The following is a 23,458-nucleotide window of genomic DNA, read 5'->3' as shown; positions in this document are numbered from 1 at the left end:
GCCGCCTCTGAATGGCCACCAATCAGAGGTGCGCTGAGCCCCCCCAAGAAATTACAAACGCACCTTGAAACCAAACAGAAGCTCTGCATAAACATCAATAAGCAATGCTATTAAATGGGAGCAGCTGACCAAAGTTACTTACATTTGTACATGGCGAGGAAAAGAACAGCGCTACTTAAACAGATTGCATCCTTATGACTACCTGCTTGAGAGTGCAAGCCCCACTAGTGGGATAAAATACACACCCAGCATTCAAATAAAATGCACCTGTCTACCATTGGAGGATGTTGGTTTCCGTAATAGCTTGCATGCAACTTATTAAGTACTCTTCCCTCCCACTGCGAAGATGTCATCCCCCATGGGAGGGGCCCTAACACTAACTAATCCTAAATTATGCATATGCATAGCCTGGGTGCGCTACCAAGTAAAAATTCAAAGTTGCGCAAAGGTGGATCAGCGCATCACCAGGCCGCCTCCGAATGGCCACCAGAGGTGCGCTGAGCCCCCCAAGAAACTACAAACGCACCTTGGCCAGCTGCTCCCATTTAATAGCATTGCTTATTGATGTTTATGCAGAGCTTCTGTTTGGTTTCAAGAAGAGTCATAGAAAAGATCCCAGCGATGAAAAGCTAAGCCAGTTTATGTGTATAGCAAGGCATTAAGCAATGATCCCAGCAGTGCAAAGTTTGACTGGTTTATGCACATAGTAAAGCGCTGTGCAGCAAACGTAGATAGATCTCACCCATTGGCTTGAACTTGTCTCGGTTCCAGCTCGAGAGATGCAAGCTGCGGCTTAGACAAGTATTCACGCCGGGGCAGTACATCAAGTAAACATAGTTTGTAGGCTGCACTCAAGGCATGTCATGCTGTACAGCAATTCAGTCCTGCACCACTCGAGACGCCCAATGTAAACAAGGGGTGACAGACAGAGAGGTAGCAAACAGGTATACAACATGGCACAAGGTTATACACGCACACAGGGTATAAGATGCATGATCATGTGATTATTTTTCAGAGACCCAGCAAATCAAGTCTGAGTTAGTCCATGAGAAGGGTGACATAGCTGGTGTTGCAAGATCAAAAAGGACACACTGGGGGTGGGGGGGTGAAACCACGCCAAAGGCTTACATGGGTGGGGGAGGGACACATAAGGTAGTGCTGTGGAGAAGGTGCTCAGCTGAGAGAGGTAAAGTGTGGTAGATGGGGGGGGAGGGGGCATTTTAAAGAAATGTGTTTTGAGTGCTTGCTTGAAGGTGTCGAAGGGAGGAGCGAGTCTGAGGGAGTTCCATAGGGTAGCTCTTGAGAAGTCCTGTAGGCGTGCATGGGAGTGAGGAATATGTGGGGTGATCAGGCGGAGATCATTGGAGGAACAGAAGGAGCGGGCAGGTACAGTATATATCTGTGGATGAGCTCAGAAATGTAGGTTGGGAAGGTCTAGTGCACAGATTTGTAGGTAAGGCACAGAATCTTAAAACTGGTCCTGAGGCAGATAGGGAGCCAGTGTAAGGCTTTGCAGAGGAGAGAATAGGAAGCAGAGCGGTGGGAAGAATAGATGAGTCTAGCTGCTGCATTCATGACTGATTGAAGGGGTGCAATGCGTTTCAAGGGGAGGCCAGACAGTAGGTCATTGCAATAGTCAAGGCAGGAGATGAGGGCATGGATGAGAAGCTTGGTAGTGCCTGGGGTCAAAAAGAGGCGGATTTTGGAGATGTTGCAAAGGTGGAAATTGCAGACTCTGGTAACATTTTGGATGTGGGGGCTGAAGCAGAGGGCAGAGACTAGGGTGTTGCCCAGGCAGCGGGCCTAGGTGGTAGGGCGGGTGGTAGTGCTGTTGATAGTGATGTGAATATCTGGGAGGGGTGGTTCAGCACGGGGCGGGAACAGAAGTGTAATGCTGGGGGTTATACTTTCTGACCACCCAGCGCAACAAGGCTAGTAGCTGGATAATGGAAGAGGCAACACAGATGGACACAGATGGACACAGGAGTAATAAACAAGAGAGCAAGATTGCCCAGAGCAACTGCAGCTCTGGGCCGCCTATCAGGCTAGATGCCATGTGATCCAATACACAACAGATGTAGTCGGCAACGGGTTTGGGTCATACACATTAAATCAGATGTCAGTCGTATTGGAAGGATTAGGCAGATTCGTAGTCAAGAGGCAGGCAAAGGTCGGTACACAATACAATATTACAATAATACAATACTGACTGACTAGAGTACATATATATCATGCTGATGCGCCATATATGAAATGTCGCTCTCAAATAACTCACTAGCTAAAGCACAAGTAATGACAATTAACATGACAGACAACAGAAAGACGGAATGCTCAGCCAATCTAGACGCTGTTTCAGCGACGGCAACTTTCACACTGAGATGGACAAGACTAACAGGTAGGAGCGAACTAATGGCAACCGCTGCTATAGTTTGTCCTCAAGAACAAGGCTAGAAGGAATACTACCAGTCACCAACGTGGTGCTGGCAGAATCTAATTATCAGGATCAGAAGGACTTCACTGACCCCCGCAGGTCAGCAAACGTCCAGCAGACATGACAATACAGAGCAAGGCATTATACATTTACAATAACAACTTTCACAGCATAGACTCAACGATAACTCAGAGAGCTGAACGCTATGTCGGGCGGGGTCAGAAATGGGAGGCAGACTTTTATGCTGGCATCAGCCAATGGATGCAAGCATGCAAATTTCCACACAGCTGAATTGTAATCACTCAAACCTGAGCTGGCTTGATTACCATTTGCTAGCTGGCTGTAAATGCAAAGGACTCCTATAAGAAATACATGCAGTATTATGTAACAACATGCATGCAGGAAATCCAGGGCTATCTGGCCGCAGCTCAGCTGCAACAAGCAATTGGTGGAATGATGAAAGCATCCTGAGCTGCCCAGAACTGCAGAGCGATTGCAAATGACATGACTTATTGCGAATGCACAACTGAATGCAAGCAGATAAGCCAGAACTGTCAGTTTGCAGCTTCACTGCAACGGACAGAATATGCTACAGGAGGGATCCTTACAATAAGGAGCTCAGTTTTAACCAAGTTAAGCTTTAGGAACCTAGCTGACATCCAGGAGATGGTCGAGAGGTAGGAGGAAACCATGTCCATGGTGGAGGGGGAGAGATCGGGGGTGTGGAGATAGATTTGGGTATCATCGGCATATAGGTGGTATTTGAAGCCCAGGGAGGAGATGACTTTGCCGATGGAGGAGGTGTAAATTGAGAACGGTAGAGGGCCCAAAACAGAGCCCTGGGGGACTCTAATCAAGAGGGAGGTGGGCATTGAGGAGGGATCATTGAAAGAGGTTGTGAAGAAGCGATTAGAGGTATGAGGAGATCCAGGCCAGGGCGCTGTCGCAAATCCCTATGAATTGTGGGGATTGAAGCAGGAGGGGATGGCCCACTGTATCAAACGCTGAGGAAAGGTCAAGGAATAGCAGGATGGAGTAGTTGCCTTCAGCTTTGGCAAGGGTAAGTTTATTTACCATCTTGACGAGAGCGGTTTCTGTTGAGAGGCAGGACGGAATCCAGAATGTAGGGGGCCGAGTAGGGAGTTGGTGCTGAGGTAGTGCGTGATGCGCCTGTGGAAAAGGCATTCAAGGAGCTTTGAGGCAAAAGGAAGGAGGGAGATAGGGCAGTAGTTGGAGTGTAGGGAGGGGTCGAGTGAGGGTTTTTTGAGCAGAGGAAGTACAGTGGTCTCTTTAAAAGCTGAGGGGAAGGTGCTGGTGTAGAGGGACACGGGAAGTGGGGGCGGGTGATGTCAGAGGGGGGTTGGAGGTGGCAGAGGAAGTGGCAAGCAATAGATTCACTTCTTCAATAGTGGCAGGAGTGAAGGAGGCAGGGGGAGGGGGTGCATTGGAACAGTCTGGATGGAGGGGGTTGGGCATGGGAGGAGGGGGGGAGAAAGGGGGTTGGGGTGGGGCAAGGCAGTGGCCTTGGGGGAGGTGGAGGGAACTGAAGAATGTAAGAGGGAGATTTCACTTAGGTTAGCTGCAATTTTACCGGTAAAGTGGGTGGCAAAGTTATTGGGTAAAGTGAGTGGCAAAGTTATTGGTTGAGAGGGTGGAGCTGCGTGGGGGAGGAGTGGGGTTGAGTAGAGAGTTAAAGGTGGTGTAGAGACATCTGGAGTCTTGAGTTCCAATCAGGGCTGCAAAATACTTTTGTTTAGCTTCTGATAGGGCTAGGGTTGCCACCTTTTGACGGAGAAAATACCGGCTATGAGGTGTGGCCTGGAGGGTGTGGCCTAAAAGTGGGAGGGGTTTGTTACGACCCTTTTTAAAAAATAGCACAGGTAAAATTTAAAATTATAAAAATTAACACAAATGTTAAACTGTTAAAGTTTAAAGAACACCGGTAAGGTTAAAAATTGCCTCAGGGAAGGCTCTAACTCCTGATGCATCAGAGTAACGTCTGCGTCGTCAGAAGACGGAGCCGAAGTTGCTTAAAAGGGTTCTGTGGGGGTTTCTGAGGAGAAAAACTGCCACTTACCTGGGGCTTCTATCAGCCCCCTGCAGCGGTAATGTCCCACGCCGTCTTGCTCCCATCCGCCTTTTCCCGCAGCCGGCACCGGGCTATTATTCGTCTGTCACACAGACGAATAATGCGCGTTGCCGCGCCTCCGCTCACGTCATTTGAGGCTTACTGCGCACGCACAGACCTCCCGCGCATGAACAGTAGACCCGGACTGGCGTCACTGTGCCTGTTACCAGGGCTCATCGTGGCTGAATGGCAGACCGCGGGATGACGGGGTGGGACTTAGATGTGTTTATGGGGCAGGAGGAAGCCCAGGGTAAGTATCAGAGCTGTATTTTCCTTCCTCTCTGAGTCTTTTTAAGCATCAGAACACTGTAATATGTTGCAGAAGCTACCAGTGTTATAGAAATATATAAAAGGGTGGGTCATAACTATGGTAGGATTAGATTGTGAGCTCCTCTGAGGACAGTCAGTGACATGACTATGTACTCTGTAAAGTGCTGCAGAAGATGTCAGTGCTATATAAATACATAATAATAATATGGTAGGACATTAGACTATGACTATGGTGGGATTAGATTGTGAGCTCCTCTGAGGACAGTCAGTGACATGACTATATACTCTGTAATGTGCTGCAGAAGATGTCAGTGCTATATAAATACAAAATAATAATATGGTAGGACATTAGACTATGACTATGGTGGGATTAGAGTGTGAGCTCCTCTGAGGACAGTCAGTGACATGACTGTTGTACTAAGTAATGCGCGGCATAAGATGTCAGTGCTATATAAATACATAATAATAATAATAATATATGGTTTGGCCTTGGAATATGACTATGGTAGGGATTAGGTTGTGAGCTTCTCTGAGGACAGTCAGTGACATGACTATGTTACTCAGTAATGCGCTGCATAAGATGTCAGTGCTATATAAATACATAATAATAATAATATGGTAGGACATTAGACTAGGACTATGGTAGGATTAGAGTGTGAGCTCCTCTGGGGACAGTCAGTGGCATGACTATGTACTCTGTAATGTGCTGCAGAAGATGTCAGTGCTATATAAATACATAATAATAATATGGTAGGACATTAGACTATGACTATGGTAGGATTAGATAGTGAGTTCCTTTGAGGACAGTCAGTGACATGACTATGTACTCTGTAAAGTGCTGCAGGAGATGTCAGTGCTATATAAATACATAATAATAATATGGTAGAACATTAGACTATGACTATGGTAGGATTAGAGTGTGAGCTCCTCTGAGGACAGTCAGTGACATGACTATGTACTCTGTAATGTGCTGCAGAAGATGTCAGTGCTATATAAATACATAATAATGATATAGTAGGACATTAGACTATGACTATGGCAGGATTAGATTGTGAGCTCCTCTGAGGACAGTCAGTGACAGTGACATTACTGCTTGATTCGTAAAGTGTTTAAAATATGTCAGTGCTATACAATTTAAATAAACGATAATAATTAAACGATAATATTTAGTTATTTAGAGTGAGCTGTTGTTAATTTCTTTTTTTGCAAAGGGGCATAGAGGGAGAATGAGAATAAGGAGGAGTGAGGAGGGTGGTAGATAAATAAAGAAACATTGCAGAGTGGACAGAGTAGAGTGTGGGGTGAAAGACAGTAAAGGTGGCTATACATAAGGCCGATCGAACATCTGATTTAATTATAATTGTTAATCATATAATAACATATGAAAATCGGTGCTGCTAAGAGCAAGCCCGATCGATGTGATCAATTTTGGGCTGAAATTGGTCGCATGTATTGATCACAAATGCTGCAAGATGTAGGGCTGGCATGCTCGATCAGATGCACAGTGGTAATGGCGTTCAATATCAGGATAAGGGCAGAAACCCCCGGAGCTGTCCCCCAATATAAAATGTGCCCTGTGTAGTATACTTTACCTGTCGGTGTCCACCGCTGCCTCCGGGCTCCATCCTCATACATGCGCCCGACGTGGTTGCTGGCGTATACGTGGGTGCATACGTGATGTCACACACATGCCCACGTATATACCGGCAATCACGTGGGGAGTGTATGAGGATGGAGCCTGGAGGCAGCAGTGGACACCGACAGGTAAAGTATACTGCATGGGGCACATTTTATATTGGGGTGGGGGGACATCAGCGAGGCGGCGCCGCAAGGCTGATTCCTGAGAGATTTCATACTGAAATTGATCTAGAATCGGCCTGTGGTGTAAGGGCAGCCAACAGATCTGTCTCTTGGTCGATCTGCCCATGTATGGGCACCTTAATAATAATAATAATAATAATAATAATAATAATAATAATATAAGGACTGTGTGGAAGAGAAAGGGCGAGAGACATGAGAATGGGGAGAGAGATAGAGAAAAGGGGGACATTAGAAAGAGGGTAAGATAAAAAAGTAGAGGCACGAGAGAGAGAGAGAGAGAGAGAGGTTACATAGTTATTTTGGGGGAGATGAATAACTGCAGGGTGATTTTTCACCAGGTCTCCAGTCTTTACCTCTACCATTAGGCTGGTGGAACATACAGAGACAATAAGCTTTCATAAAAACATACTGCTGCGAGTAAGACATGAGAAAAGAGAGAGGGGGAGGGGGTCAGGGGCACACGGCAGAGATAACAGACCAAAGTCAGGCTAATAAACTGTTAATTGTCAGGCTTACACACAGCGCTGCCTCTGCTCAGCTGTAACCTCTCCCTGTCTGCAGTATGTCACAGTCTCACCCTGACCCTGCTGCTGTGTAGATCAGTTCCCTGCATGAGAGAGTCTGACTGTCACACATCTAAACTTGCTGCTCTGCAGTAGTGTTGTCCGGATCATGAACGATTCGGATCTTTGATCCGAATCTATTTTATGAGTCGATCATCCGAATCATCAAAATGAACGATTAGGATCGCAAAAGGGGCGGGGCCAGGAGCGACACGCCCCCTCTCAGCGGGCAGCGGGGTCCTGGAAGCAGGGATCGCTCTGTTGGATGGGAGCCAGCCTTGCAGGGACAGGTAGATGAGAGAGGGGAGATGGGTGCCACTGCCAGATATGTGTAGAGCACACATACTGGCTGCAATGTGCTGCTCATTATAGGCTGGCTGTTCCGTAGTGCTGCACAGTGAACACATTGGAAGCTTTTGGCTCAGCTCAGCACAGCTCAGTAACTTTGCAGACAGTGTGATTGAAAGGCAAAATAATCCTCCTGCACTCGGCACTAAACAGCTGCACTTATCTTCTGGGAATGCTTTCTTTCACTGTGCGACCTTTTCTTTCAAAGTGTACAGATGAACATATAGGTGAAATATATGTAAAGCATATGACTTCAGCATGTGGGTATTACGTGCAAACATTCTGCTCTCTGCTCGTCCCTATTCCCTTCTCTGTCCACTCCCTGCCCTCTGTCCATCTTCTCCCCTTCTCTGTGTGTCCACCCCCCTCCCCTTCTCCTGTCCACAGACCTGTCCTGCTGTTCATTTCACCCCCCAATTCTTCCGGTAGTAAAATGATCCGAGATTCGGATCAAAGATCCGGATCTCTTCAATGATCCGATTCGAATCATCCGGATCATTGAAAAGATCCGAACTTCCCATCTCTACTCTGCAGCTGGAAAGCCGGGGGAGGAGCCTGTACTGTGCCTGCCTGAGGTACGTGTCAGAGCCAATCAGATTGTGCAGCTGAATGAAGGCCCCCATGCCGCTGCAGGAGAAGTGCAGAGAGGATGGAGAGTAGTGATGGGTCGTTCGCGAACGAGCCGGCTCTAAGAGCCGGCTCTTTGAAGTGAATCAGAGGAGCCGATGCTCACTCTGAGAAGAGCCGATGCCTCAGCCGCCTCTTTTATCTCTGCTTTGCTCCGTAAAAAAGGGCGCTGAGGCATTCTGGGAGATGTAGTCCTCCTCTTGCAGCTTGTAGGAGTGTTTGGGGCGGAACAGAGCAGTAGCAGGAGGGATTGCCTCAGTCAGAGAAGTAGTCTGGAGTTGGCATAGAGACGGGGGCGGGGCTTTTAATCCGATTCTGAGTGGTGTCTAGTGATATTTAATTAAGAGCCGATTCAGAGCCGTAAGAGCCGGCTCTTTAATGGGAGCCGATTCAGAAGAGCCGATTCTCTGAGAAGAGCCGAAATTCCCATCACTAATGGAGAGGGAGCCACAACGTCACATGACAGGTGACCTTACCGGGAAAACTCCTGAAGCCCCGCTGGCTCAGCACAGTACGAGCCTCTGGACTCACGCTGTTCAGGGAAGAGACCAGTGAGCTCACAGACTCCCTCTCGGCTGGGCTCCTCCTTCTTCCCCAGAATCCTCACTGTGATTGGCTGGCAGTTCATAGCCAGCCAATCCAAGAACAGAGGAGGGAGAGCTGTCTCTAGGTTGCAGAACTGGGAGCATGCTGGGGCTGATTTTTCCGGCAGATGACGTGCCGGTGAAACTTTTATTCCGGCGCCGGCTTTTAAGTGTTTTTAACGGCTGGGCCGGCCAGATTCCGGCCGGGTGGCAACCCTAGATAGGGCAGTTTGAAAAGTAGCAGCTTAGCTTTATAATCCAGGAGATCAGAATTGAGACGTAATGTCCTCCATTTCTGCTTGGCGGCTCGTGAGGTTGCATGTCTGTGTTGTGCCAGGGTTGGGGATTGGGGGGGGTTGTTGGGAAGAAAGGTTAGGGGGACAGCTTCAACGAAGGCGGATGAGAGGGCCATATTATATTGTGCTGCTGCTTGATTGGGGCATGACAGGGTGGGGAAGGTGGAGGAGAAAGAGGAGGTGGCTTGCTAGGATGGTTGGGTTCAGATCACACACATCCCTTTGTCATCAACCAGGCTGGGGGCGGGCTAGGGTGGGAAAGAGGGAATGGTGTAAGAGCTGAATCACACAGGAACCATGGCAGGACAATTGTGCCTGGGAGAAATGGAAACGATCACTGAGGTTTCCAACAGTTTAGCTGTACCTAGCATTTGGGATGTGCTAGTGATCAGATTGCAAAACGCTGATAGTGTAAAAGGGCCCTTAGGCTTGGTTTACACCGAGGCAATTGTGTTGTATTTGACAATCACCAGCGATCGGCAAAGCACTAGCCCCGTGTCAACCTATGACGGTTGTATTGACCTGAGGAAGCAGGCCATGACCGGGATGACCCTATGAAATGCATTGTCTAAATTGTTTTTTTTTTTTTATATTTTCCAAGTGTAACTGGTGTCCTTATCTTCTGGAGAAGTAAGCAATTGCCCGTACTTATCCGTTAGCCGGGCGCATCCGGCAGGTGCTATCTTTATATTTTATAATTTTGAACACCAACAGGAATATTAATTATCTGTATGTTTTTAGACTATGGAATTGCATTCATGCAAACACAGTGAGAGAGTATGTGTAAATACTGAAAATACACTTGCAGTAGTCCTACTGTGACCCTATTCAGACTATACATGTGCACCACAAAGGCTCTACACAACGATCACCAACTCAGTCACTACACACAACTGTCAATCCGCTGCATTGATAATCATTACCTCACGGTAACCGGCAGCTCCCCCGTGTAAATACGATCTCCCGCGTTCCCTTTCAGCCAATCACAAGCTCCGTAGGCGAACGGCACGCCCAACAAAGTTTAGTAGCCAATAGCCGCAGGCGCGCTTTTCCCTAGTCCAATCCAAATCCAGTCTACCAATGCATGCGAAAGAGACGCGCCCAGCAAGTGTACAGCGATGACGTCGGGGTTACTAGAGGCTCTTCCTCCCGCTTTAGCAGATGGGAATAGCGCCTGAACATATGAAAGGGGCGGGGCTTCATTTTAAAGGGATAGTCCTTGTAACGCAGAGTAGGTCTACTCTGGTCCTGTCTGACTGAGATGGAACGCAGGGAATTGTGGGAGAAGCAGTAGTTGTGCTGTGCTGCTCTACAGCCTTCCCCTGTCGCTTCCCATTTCTGATAGACAGTTGCAGGGTGACACCTCTTCTCACTAGAAACTTCTAGTATCTGCTAGCAGTTTCCGCCTCCTCCAGGCTGACAAGTGTAGGGGGTGGGGCCAGGGCTGGCATTACGTCTCCGGCCTAGAATGTGCTGGGTAAGGTGAGCTCTGGTCCAGGAGTAGTGCACTGCATATACCCTGGAAGAGTGAGGCTGCAGCAAATTAGCCAAGACTGAGAGACTTCTGCACATATAGGAGAGAAGAGATTGTTACTTGCATAGAAGGCTGAGAGATTGCTACTCTGTAACATCTGGAGTCTGATATCAGATCCAGGCGTGGGGCTGTCTGCTCCACGTAATAGACCTGCTGCAATCACAGAGCTCACAGCTGCTGCAAGGAGACGTGTACTATCGGAATTACTACATTCACGGATCCATAGTTATTGCATCCATAGATCCACACCTGAAAGGTTTCTCCATCCACAGATCCACACCTGAGAGTTTTTCTGCATACACAGATCCACACCTTTGAGTTTTCTGCATCCACAGATCCACACCTGAGAGTTTTTTGCATCCACAGATCCACACCTGAGAGTTTTTTGCATCCACTGATCCACACCTGAGAGTTTTCTGCATCCACTGATCCACACCTGAGAGTTTTCTGCATCCACAGATCCACACCTGAGAGTTTTCTGCATCCACAGATCCACACCTGAGAGTTTTCTGCATCCACAGATCCACACCTGAGAGTTTTCTGCATCCACAGATCCACACTTGAGAGTTTTCTGCATCCACAGATCCACACCTTTGAGTTTTCTGCATCCACAGATCCACACCTGAGAGTTTTTTGCATCCACAGATCCACACCTGAGAGTTTTTTGCATCCACTGATCCACACCTGAGAGTTTTCTGCATCCACAGATCCACACCTGAGAGTTTTCTGCATCCACAGATCCACGCCTGAGAGTTTTCTGCATCCACACCTGAAAGTTTTCTGCATCCACAGATCCACACCTGAGAGTTTTCTGCATCCACAGATCCACACCTGAGAGTTTTCTGCATCCACAGATCCACACCTGAGAGTTTTCTGCATCCACAGATCCACACCTGAGAGTTTTCTGCATCCACAGATCCACACCTGAGCGTTTTCTGCATCCACAGATCCACACCTGAGAGTTTTCTGCATCCACAGATCCACACCTGAGCGTTTTCTGCATCCAGAAAGTTTTCTGCATCCACAGATCCACACCTGGGAGTTTTCTGCATCCAGAGAGTTTTCTGCATCCACAGGTCCACACCTGAGAGTTTTCTGCATCCACAGGTCCACACCTGAGAGTTTTCTGCATCCACAGATCCACACCTGAGAGTTTTCTGCATCCACTGGTCCACACCTGAGAGTTTTCTGCATCCGCATATCCACTCACTGTATTCCATCTCCAGTGATCTGTGAGTTCAAAGACAGTGGAAAGCACTTTGGTCAGACAACCCTGGAGGGGGCTGCAATGACAGCAGAAGAGATGAAGACTGAGCAGGGAGTCCAGGAGGTGTCTACAGAGGGGGTAGATATCTCCCCCAAGGGAGATCAGGGGGTCTTGAAGGTAAATCATTTATTGTTTTGTATTATGCTGTGTCTGGGACTAATTGAAAAACAATTAGAACACATTTGATTTAATCATTATTATTGTACATGTTTATATAGTGCTAGCATCTACTACAACACTTTATATCGTAGAAGCTCACAATTTAATTTAGTTTATAATCAAAAGGTGCATATGCATGCACAATATGTGTCACCTGCCAGGATCGAACTTGATTCTACGGCCCCAAATACTGTACACGCAAGTTAATAGGGAACATGCAAGTGACACATTCTGTGGAAGAGGGGCTATTAGGGCCGAGGCAGAGAGGCTCCAGCCTCATGGCGCAGTTTAGGAGGGTGCGCACAACTCACTCAGCTATCATTCCCCTATTGTGTTTGAAGCAGAGAGAAATAAGAAAAGAGGTTACATAGCAGTGACTGCAAGCCAGATAACTGGCGATTAACCTCCTGGGGGATACAATTATATCGCCCAGGAGGTGGCGCAGCACTATTTTTTAAAAATTTTTATTTTTTAAATCATGTAGCGAGCCCAGGGCTCGCTACATGATAGCCGCTGTGCAGCGGCATCCCCCCACCCCCTCCGATCGCCTCCGGCATACAAAGCAAACAGGAAATCCCGTTCAGAACGGGATTTCCTGTTTGGCTTCCCCCGTCGCCATGACGACGATCGGGATGACGTCAACGACGTCGTGACGTCAGAGGGAGTCTCGATCCACCCCTCAGCGCTGCCTGGCACTGATTGGCCAGGCTGCGCACGGGGTCTTGGGGGGGGGGGGGGGAGCGGCGCGGCAAGGCGGCGATCGGTATATACACGCAGCTAGCAAAGTGCTAGCTGCGTGCAACAAAAAAAAAATTATGCAAATCGGCCCACCAGGGCCTGAGAAATCCTCTGTGGCAGCTTACCCCGAGCTCAGCTCGGGATTATCCCCCAGAGGGTTAAAGTGTACCAGAGACAAAATCAACTAAAAGTTTTATACATACCTGGAGCTTCCTCCAGCCCCATGTGCACGCATAGCTCCAATGCCGCCGTGCTCAGTCTTCTGTATCGCCGGTACCGGGTCTCGGAACTTCGGCCACTCTGCGCAAGAGAAGTGCGCCCTCTATGTATCTTTTTCCAGCAGCCGCCTGGAGGACTTTGTACCGCCTTTGGGGGCTATTGTGCTGGGAACGGCGGTGTGGTTTCTGAAGGCAGGTTAAATAGGGAAACAATGGACTTGGATGCCGATTGTCGATTAAAGATTCTTGCAAGTCAGATTTTTAAAAAAATGCCCAAGCTGAAGCAATGGAATTAACAGGAGGCTGTAGAGAGGTGTTTGGAATAGTGCAAAGGCTTACTGCTCCTCTGTTGCTCTTCCGTGCCCCGTTAGTCCGCTGCAAAAGGCCCCAGATGTGCATCGGAGGTGCGGTAAGCCTCTCACTGTTATCGGGTATCTTTTAAAGTATACTGAGCATCTGGATGCTCCTAATTGTGAAAACCTCCCCAAGGGGCGTTGAGATTCCCATGGGGACTTCCTGTGTCCCTGGCAGTCACAATCCATGCAGGGGAAAGGAAATGCATGCTGGGAGATGTAGTGGTCATTGATGTGGTTATACTTCCCAGCCAGAAGATGTAATCGCATCAATGGAATTACCGCCCTTCAATTAATTTTTTTCTCCTAGGTGATATTTTCATACACTATCAATAAAATGCCCTTTAAGCCACCAGCAAACAAGAAAATACTCAGTTGCAGAGTGCTGGAACATTATTTTAAGCAGAAGGCGACTAATTATTTTCTAGGAGAAAACTTAGGAGAAAAAGTTAATTGAATAAGGGTCTACATCTCACGGTATGCATTGCATGTCCTAGCATGTATTGCGGGTGCCAGGGTCATAGGAACATTTGGGGGGGACATCAGCAGATGTGACGTCATGAGGCTGATTACTGAAAGATTTTGTGCTGAAATCAATTTGGAATCAGCTTGTGGTGTATGGGCAGCAAACCGCTCTCTTTCTGATCAGATTCAATCAGAGAGAGAACTGTCTCTTGGTTTATTTACCCTTAGATCATTTGATGTGTGGGCACCTTTAGGGTTTCATGCTGTCTTTGTTCTTGCTTGGGAGAACTTCCTGTTTGCAAGCGTCCATTTAAACTAGCTTTTAGAGAGCAGAGTGTAAAGGTAGCCATACATCAGGTGACTTGGTGGCCGATCGACCATACAATTTGATTATCATAATCGAATTGGATGAAAATCTGTGCCGCCGAGTGCATGCCCGACTAACAAAGCAATCAATTTCTGGACGGAAATTGATCACGCAAGATTTTGGGCCGAAGTTGGTTGGTCGGGGGTATGGCAGCGATTTTCAGAACAAGCGTCGAGAGGACAAACCCCCCCACAGCAATGTATAAATGTGCCCCCCGTGTGTCCATTTATACATTACCTGTTCTGTTGCAGCCTCCTTGGGGTGTCCGTAACCTCTGGCTGCTCTCCGTACACGCCACTGGCGCATAGCGTCCGATGTCAGATACTATGCACCAGTAGCGTGTACGGAGAGCCGCCCATAGGTTACGGACACCCCAAGGAGGCTGCAACAGGGCAGGTAACGTAAAAAGACACACGGGGGGCACATTTATACATTGGGACAGCGGCAGTGCGGACTTCATGCTGAAATCGGACGGGAATTGGCCTGTAGTATACGGGCAGAATCGATAAAAAGACATTTTATCTCTAATTAGATTAGAGATAAATTTGTCTCTTTGTCGAATCTTCCCATAATCGTTCGGTCTATGGGCACCTTAAATGACAGCGCTGCCCATTCAAATGATTGGACAGTGCTTGGTGCTGTCGCTTACCGTCCATTTCGTTTCCAATTTTATTTTTTTCTGTTTGTTTAGCTGTTCCTGGATGCAACTTGCAGCATCCAGGATTAGCAACTGCGGCGCTTCCGTGGCTCCCTGTGGTGGCTGAACAGCGTACTGAGAGACCGATGGGAAGTACCGCCAAAGGTAGCCAAATCCCTTTCTGCACCTTTGCAGAAAAAGCATTTAAACGAGACAACGGGTGGCTGCAGGCTGCTGGATCAAACGCTTCTTGTTATGAGACAAAAAGTGTGGAGAATCTTTTAATGGACACACAGACATAAAACACTGATGAGACAGGACATACGAGGTAAAGAAATGATATGCAGCCTTTCATGTGGCTTCCTCCAGCTTCTAGAAGTCTGTGTGTCCATCGCTGCTGCTCTGGTTTTCTAGGTCTCGATGTCAGTCCCATAATAGACCGGCTTCTGCGCAGACACTCACACTGAGCGGTGCACGCATGGGCAGAGGTCAGGGATTTATTACAGGATTGATAATGAGACTCTGGAGAGGGATGAAGCTGCAGCAAGTGACAGAGTTCTAGGGGCTGGAGGAAGGCATACATGAGGGTTCAGGGGATTGCCGCTAGTAGAATGTTGCTACAATTAGCGATACTCTACTGCTGGATTCCGATAGCAAAATATTGGTAATGCTTACCGATATTTTACCATAGCTAAACCTAACCCTACCCTTACACAGAACACTCCCGCTACCAATACCTAACCCTCAAGCACCCTATTCCCCCTCCCCAAATCCGTGATGCTTAACCCTTAGACCCCCCAGGGTGGTGTCTAAGCCTAAAAAATATTTCTGTACTACGCTACAAAAAGTGAAAAGTTTGTCTAGAGTTCGACGGTAGGTGTTTTATTACAGGGCCTGTGTCTCTGCAGCGAGGTGGTGAGCCAGTTCTCGTGGGTGGGTTAACGCCCTCTGGGTAGCTTTACCACTATTAAAAGGGGTGGACTTGGTTTGGCGGCGTTCCATTCTAATCCTCCCATAGCAGATAAGGCTCAGTAAAACGTGGATTGTCAGGAGCAGACATGTGGAAGTTGTATACATGTAGATCCTTCCAAGAGGTTCCTTTTGTGTTAGCTAATGTTTCATAATTGCTAATTAGTTTTTTTTTTTTTTTTAGAAGGGCTTAAAGAAATACTACAGCAAAAACAAAGCATCTTGACAATCCTGTATAAAAGCAGCCAAATAAAAAAAAAAAAAAAAAAAAGTTGAGCCTAAACATCTGGTACTTTATTCCAGTAACTGACACGTTTATAAATGAAATAAGCATGGCAGCCTTCATGGTCCCAACAAATTGAGAAAACTAACTTCCTATCTAACGTAAGTGCATACCTATGTTACCGTGCAGCGACGTGCAGCGGACCGGAAGTCATGTAAGTGTATGGCGATACACTTTTTCAAACGAATCGCTGCAGTTTTACGTGTCGCCTTTGTGCAGAAGCATATTTTAACAATACACTTCCGGGCATGTCAACTATTCGGCAAAAGGAAGTGAGCGTCACTTCCTGCTTGGCCGGCTGCCAGATGGGGAGTCTGTTTTGTGCAGTGCAGCCCTGGGGCCGCACCACTCCCGCCAATCTGCAGTGTGAAACTGGCCTCAGGTTGGGTTCCCCCTTGCAGCCAGGCTACGTATGGCCAACGGGAATAGACACTGTAGTGTCCACTACTATGGTCCGCTGTGGTCTGGCTGGAGTCTAGGCGGATGTGTTTCATCCATAGGCCATATGGGAAGGGCATTTGTCTGTCTTGGATTATCGAGGACGGCACAGGAGTGCAGTCCGCTTACCAAAATGAATCCGTTGCAGAATGACTTTTTATAAAATTGGATCTGTTCACTGTCACTTTTGCAATGCAGTAAAGTGGCCAAAAAAAAAAATCAGTTTTCTGCTCAAGTGGGAACACAGCCTGAGTGTTTTCCTGTACAGGCAGAGCCCCAGCACTCTCATTCACAGCTACCGATAAGGCAAATCGCACTCTGATGTAGCTAAATAAACATACACACAGCTCAGCGCACTGGAGTGCTGCAGCATTTATAAGTGTAATGAAAACTATTCATTGTGTGCAAGAGATTGGTCAGCTTAAGCCTGGTACACGCCATGCGATTATTATTATTTATTATTATTATTTTTAGTATTTATATAGCGCCGACATATTACGCAGCGCTGTACAATGTATATATATATATATATATATATATATATATATATATATATATATATATATATCTTGTTACTAACTGTCCCTCAAAGGAGCTCACAATCTAATCCCTACCATTGCCATATGTCTATATTATGTAGTGTATGTACTGTAGTCTAGGGCCAATTTAAGTGGAAGCCAATTAACTTATCCGTATGTTTTTGGAATGTGGGAGGAAACCGGAGTGCCCGGAGGAAACCCACGCAGACACGGAGAGAACATACAAACTCTTTGCAGATAGTGCCCTGGCTGGGATTCGAACCAGGGACCCAGCGCTGCAAGGCGAGAGAGCTAATCACTACGCCACCGTGCTGCCCATTTATCATGATTATCAGCTAAATATATGATTATCAGCTAAATGGGTCGATAGATAATTTCCAACAGATCTGATCGGATTTCCAATTGTTTTTCTGATCACTTTTATGAAAATCAGATCCGACCTGTCGGAAATTATCTATTCGACCTATCTGACAGGAAATTGCATGGTGTGTACCAGGCTTTAGAGGACGCATGAAGTGATAGTGATATGGAGACTGACATATTTATTTACTTTTAAACAATACAGATTGCCTGGCTGTCCTGCTGAGACTCTTGACTTAAATGATATCCATACATCTAGCAATTTTGGGACCGATCGACCAATAGACAAATCTCTCTCTGATCAGAGACAGATCTGTTGCCCCCCATAAACTGCAGGCCAATTCTTGATTGATTTCAGCATGAAATCTTTCGACTATCGGCCTTGTGGCGTTGCCTCACCGCCCCCCAGTCACCGTCCCACTAATGTGCATGTACACCCCGCCCCCCAGTACCCTGACCGGAATTGGTGGCATCGTCAATTGGTTATGTTTTTGGCGACACCAGTTTTCATCTGATTAGATAGTAATTATCAAATCGGATGGTCAAAATGTGACCAAATCTACATTTGTTAGCCCACCTTAAGGGCTTGTTTCCACTGTTGCGACGCGATTTCGCCGGCATTCCGACGCTTGTAAAAACGCATGCGGATGCGTTTTTACCCGCGATTTCGCGTGCGATTTCGCATGGCAGGGTGCCATGCGAAATTAACCATGACACTGCCAGGGCAAAATAAAATTGAAAAAGGTGCGAAATCGCATGCGAAATCGCGGGTAAAAACGCATGTAACAAACGCATGCGTTTTTACTATTAAATACATTAGCGGCGATTCGCATGCATTCCACTCGCAGGCGAATTCGTTGGCTCTTTTGTGCGTTTTTTTGACGCTGAAAAAAACGCACCTCAACAACGCTACAGTGGAAACAGGCCCATCCACTTGCATTACATGTGCGAATCTGCATGCGTTGGACGCATGCAGATTCGCGATAGTGGAAACGAGCCCTAATACTTTTAGTTATAGACTCTGAACAAGTATGCAGATCAAATGTTTCTGACTGAAAACTGACTAGATTAGCCTTATACTTGTTTAAGGTGTGTGATTCAGGTACTACTGCAGCCAAAGAGATTGGCAGTACTGCCAGTCAACTGGTATTGTTTAAAAGGAAATAAATAAATATAGTATGGGGAGAACATACAAACTCTGTGTAGATAGTTCCCTGGCTGGGATTAAAACCAAGCACCTAGTGCTGTAAGGCAAGAGTACTATCCACTATACCACGTGCCGCCCCCATTATTAGATTTATTATATTAGATTGTTAGTGTCAGAAATGTGTAATATGGGAATTGTCAGCTGGTAATAAATCTCAGGAGGTGTGGCTACAGTGGAAATCACAGTATGATCTGCCTCTTTTGTGTCATGGACCATGTGACTTAAGGCCGGTACACATGCATTAAAGAGGAGCTGTCAGCCATACTATCTCAGGAAAACAAATATATAAGTAGATAAATACTTGCTCTACTTACATAACATATGTCTTGCACTGTCCACGTTATGATTCCTGTGAATTTTATAAAGGAAAAGTAGAGAATCCTATTCTAGACAGTTTCCATATTTACTGTGGCTATTTTGAAACCAGTCATGATGTCATTTCCTGCCCTTAGTCTCCTCTGCCTGATTTGCCTGTCCTTCACTATAGAAAGTGCATTGTTTCAGCCTGAGAAATTTTGGCCAATCAGAGAGGAACAGAGGTGTGGGAGGGGAAAACAGGAGGGAAGGAGGCTTCAGCCAATCAGGCTGCATTAGGGAACCAGAGATGAACGTTTCACACAAAATAAACATATCAGTTTTTAGCTTGTAAAGAATAAATGCTCTACCTGATAATTTTGCAGCTCTGGTGTGCCTTTTTTTTAGTGTTTTTTTTAATCCATTATTGCTCCAGGAAAAATCAAATATGGCCGCCGGCTCATATCCCTTCTCCTTCCGGGTTATGAGTTGTTCTGGATGTGCTGTCTAGGCTATATGAGACTATATTGCAGCCACAGAGCTTCTCTCTCAGCAGGAGCAGCCCCTCCCATGTAATCACAGCTCTCAGTATGCAAAGCAGGAAATCTAAGCCAGGAGGGGGCAGGCTTGGGCTTGAAAAGACTCCACAGAAGAGTGACTCAGCTATAATGATTCCAGGTCAAACCTCGACTGAGCCAGTCGGGGATTCTTATCACAGCTGCTAATAGACTAATTAAGCAGATAACAATGAAACTAAAAGCAGGGTAGGTGTTTACTGTCATGTTCCCACTGATAAATGTAATAAAATACATGAGGGTGCTTCGTCTCTGGTTCTCTTTATGTCTGAGGGGAAGTAGAGAAGCAAAAAAAGACAACCCAGCATGCCCTGCAACTTCTCTTTTGTGTACCAAATTTTCTGTGTACCAAATAAGTCATGTAAACTGGGGAATGATAATTTTATCAAGAAAAGTAATAGTGATTTTAACTTTTTGGATTGCCTGATTAGCATCCTTATTACTTGTTTACCAGATAAAAATAAAGAATTGATTTTATGCCCGACAGTTACTCTTTAAAGTGAGTGAAAGGGTGAAGTAGAGCTTGAAGCACTTTTCCATTCTTCTCTTCTCTATGTTGGAAGTGATCTTGGCTTTATCTGAAGATAAGTGACCCTTGGACTCTGTAGAGAGTAGAGGAACTTTCCTGGCACATGCAGCTCTTCCTGTATACCGCATACCTGATAGGCAATGCCAGTGAGCTGTTGTACTGCCAGACTCGCGAGTCACAGAATTAGGATGCCCCACCTTCATCGCTTTTTGCCAGACCCTGAATTGCGTGTCTCCCCCAAATTGCTACAACTCACAGGGGGAATAGTTATTAACCTATCACGGGAGTTTCAGCGGTAGCAGGGTGGGCCATCTTCCTGCTCACTCTGCGCCCAACTGAACCACGTCAGGACAATACATAGTCAATGCAGCGGCTCTTTGGTGCATTGCACGACTGAGCAGGGTTGGAATATTCTTATTGTTATACGTCGGGTTGAGATTCTCTAAATTGATGCACTGCATGCAGCTTGGAAATTGGTCACTAGCCAGGTGTCTGTGTTCTCTCGTTCCTACAGAAAATCAAGAAGGAAAGCACAGGCACCGAGTACCCGATGATCGGCGATAAAGTCAATGTGCACTACACTGGTTGGCTGACTGATGGGACTAAGTTTGACTCCAGCAGAGACCGAAAGGATAATTTCACCTTTGACCTGGGAAAAGGTACTGTTTGAACATATAATAGTAATTTAGCTCTTCCTCAATGCTCGCCATGTCCCCTGAACATTCCAGAGATGATGCCCAGTGACTGACAGCATGTTTGGGCCAGTGGCAGCTGTGCAGTCCGGGTCCATTTCCATATGTACAGTAATACTCTTGTAAACAAATAGGTCACAACAGCACTTTAGCAGACTTCCATGGAAAAAAAAAAACAGTGCTGTGGAGTCGGAGTCTGAGCAATTTTGGGTATCTGGAGTCTGAGTTGGTGGTTTCACTAAACTGAGGAGTCGGATGATTTTTTTTTTTTTATTTTTTTTTAACTAAACCCATAGCCTTTGTAAAAAATTAGACTAAGGAGTATGTACAGTAATACTCTTGTAAAAACAAATGGATCACAACAGCACTTTAGCAGACTTCCAGGGAAAAAAACAGAGTCTGTGGAGTCGGAGCAATTTTGGGTACCTGGAGTCTGAGTAGGTGGTTTCATAAACTGAGGAGTCGGATGATTTTTGGACCGACTCCACAGCCCTGGAAAAAAACTACAGTACCACCAGATCAATTAAGATAAGCGGTATGCCAATAAACTAATGAATAAACTGCTGTAACAAACATTTTCTTAATCAACCAAGGAGGCAGTGATGTACCCGGATAAAGCAGAAACACATAAAGCTATACATGCCAACATGGCGTGATACCAATTTATTAAAAACTGAGAAGAGTTCAAATATGGCTACCTTGTAAAGAGTGGAGTGATGATGAAGTGATAAAGCAGGAGCAAGCGCTGTGGCCAGCAGCATTGCACAACAATTGGCTGCAAACCAGGTAGATCAGCTGCAGACAGCACACCTTCCCACCACTAAGTCAGGAGGTCACGTGGTCATAACACGTTTCGGGGACACCCTCTTCATCGGGTCAAATTTTACAGGGTAAGTGTATTTCTAAATTGGTACCATGCCAAGTTGGTGCGTATATGTTCATTTATAGGTAATACTCTTGTGCCTAGTAATAGGTTCAAGAGTTTTCAAAATCTAATTTTTTTATGTTTTGGAAACAAAAATCCAAGAAACGTTTGAAGTATTAAGCTTAGCCTTTCCGTCTCTAAGCTGGTGGTTTTCCCTCTTTAGGTCAGGTGATCAAGGCATGGGACATTGCTGTGGCCACCATGAAGACTGGGGAGATCTGTGAGATTACTTGTAAGCCAGAATATGCCTATGGAGCATCCGGAAGTCCACCAAAGATTCCACCGAATGCCACTCTCATCTTTGAGGTAAGGCACCGATTTTATAGTCTCGCCTATTAAAAAAAATATATAAAAATGTTACCGCTTTAGCTCTATGCATAGTTCAGGATAAACCTGTTATTGTTGTTGGTCTTGTTTTTACAAGGCAACAAAAAGACTGCCATTTCTTGTAAAAGATATTTGCTGCTGCAGTTGCTAGATCCTTAGCAGTCCTTGTTCTGCCTGCTCACTTCCACCCTTCTTAGTCTGAATCACACCTGCCTCATAATGGGTTATAAATCAGTAGGGACGTTTGTTTTCATGTGACAAAGCAATCCAGCTCCTCCTTCATTTCTAAGTGCCTAAAGGGAGATAGTTTCAGAATGACAGTGATCAAGCAGTTGTCCTTTACTTAGGATATATGAATTGCTGCAGCAGGTATTGTGCAAAAACTTTTTTTTAAATGTCTTTAAAGAGATCCCGAGGTGGGTTCTAAGAATCCTAATAGCAGACAGAGGCTGGCTGTGCATATAATCACCAACCTCTGTCGTCCCTCCAGGGCCCCCCTGCGCTCTGCTCTGCCCCCCATAAATCGCAGCCGCGCTGTCGTCACGCAGCGTGTCACCAGCCAACTGTTTACAATTGCCTATCAATCTCCCCCGCCTCCTCCATAACTCCGGTCCCCGCCCGCGTCCCTTCCCTCCAATCAGTGGGGAGGGAAGGCACGTGGGCGGGGACCGGAGCTATGGAGGAGGCGGGGGATCGGCGGAGATTGATAGGCAATTGTAAACAGTCGGCTGGTGACACGCTGCGTGACGACAACAGAGGCTGGTGATTATATGCACAGCCAGCCTCTGTCTGCTATTAAGATTCTCAGAACCCACCTTGGGTTCTCTTGTTAAATGTTCTATAATATGCATATGAAGAATTTTATTATTGTCTTAAAGGGAACCTGAAGAAAGAGGGGTATGGAGGCTGACATATTCATTTAACTTTAAACAATACCAGTTGCCTGGCTGTCCTCTGCTTCCAATACTTTTAGCCATAGACCCTGAACAAGCATGTAGATTGGATGTTTCTGACAAGATTAGCTGCATGCTTGTTTCAGGTGTGTGCTTTAGACCAGTGTTTCCCAACCTTTTCCGGCCCGGGGAACACTGTCTGACCAAATTTTTCTCCGGGGAACGGCGCGCGCGCGCGGTGGGGGCGATGCGGCCTCCGGTTGTTTGCGCGACCTAGTGGACAGTGCCGCTATGGGGGGGGGGGGGGGGGCTGGGGTGCGGCTGCATAGCTGGCATAGTTGCCCCAGTGTAGGGAGTTTAGTTGCCTCAGTATAGTGCCCCAGTATAGCCAGTATAGTGCCCCAGTATAGTGCCCCAGTATAGCCAGAATAGTGCCCCAGTATAGCCAGTATAGTACCCCAGTATAGCCCCCCAGTATAGCCAGTATAGTGCCCCAGTATAGCCAGTATTGTGCCCCAGTATAACTAGTATAGTGCCCCAGTATAGCCAGTTTAGTGCCCCAGTATAGTGCCCCAGTATAGCCAGTATAGTGCCCCAGTATAGCCCCCCAGTATAGCTAGT

General features: G+C 46.5%; 2 protein-coding genes across 4 annotated transcripts in view; one reads left to right on the top strand and one right to left on the bottom strand.

The window, feature by feature from the left end:
• Positions 1–10,115, bottom strand: part of DDX11 (DEAD/H-box helicase 11) — a 176,640-nt gene extending 166,525 nt beyond the window's left edge. The window contains exon 1 of one of the 3 annotated variants that reach the window (XM_068277660.1): positions 9,992–10,115. The gene's annotated coding sequence lies outside the window, so the exon portion shown is untranslated. Of the gene's footprint in view, positions 1–8,664; positions 8,748–9,991 lie in introns of those variants that run through there. The other 2 variants (XM_068277657.1, XM_068277658.1) reach the window with 2 other exon arrangements.
• Positions 10,116–10,177: 62 nt separating this feature from the next.
• Positions 10,178–23,458, top strand: part of FKBP4 (FKBP prolyl isomerase 4) — a 32,592-nt gene continuing 19,311 nt past the window's right edge. Inside the window, exons 1-3 of the mRNA XM_068277661.1 lie at positions 10,178–11,986; positions 20,515–20,659; positions 21,781–21,923. Coding sequence (XP_068133762.1) covers positions 11,891–11,986; positions 20,515–20,659; positions 21,781–21,923 — 384 coding nt within the window. The 5' untranslated portion in view covers positions 10,178–11,890. The remainder of the gene's footprint in view (positions 11,987–20,514; positions 20,660–21,780; positions 21,924–23,458) is intronic.

The sequence above is a fragment of the Hyperolius riggenbachi genome, chromosome 3 (assembly GCF_040937935.1).
Source record: "Hyperolius riggenbachi isolate aHypRig1 chromosome 3, aHypRig1.pri, whole genome shotgun sequence".
Taxonomy (NCBI): domain Eukaryota; kingdom Metazoa; phylum Chordata; class Amphibia; order Anura; family Hyperoliidae; genus Hyperolius; species Hyperolius riggenbachi.
The sequence above is the reverse complement of the archived record's forward strand: the minus strand, read 5'-3'. Positions and strand labels throughout refer to the sequence as shown.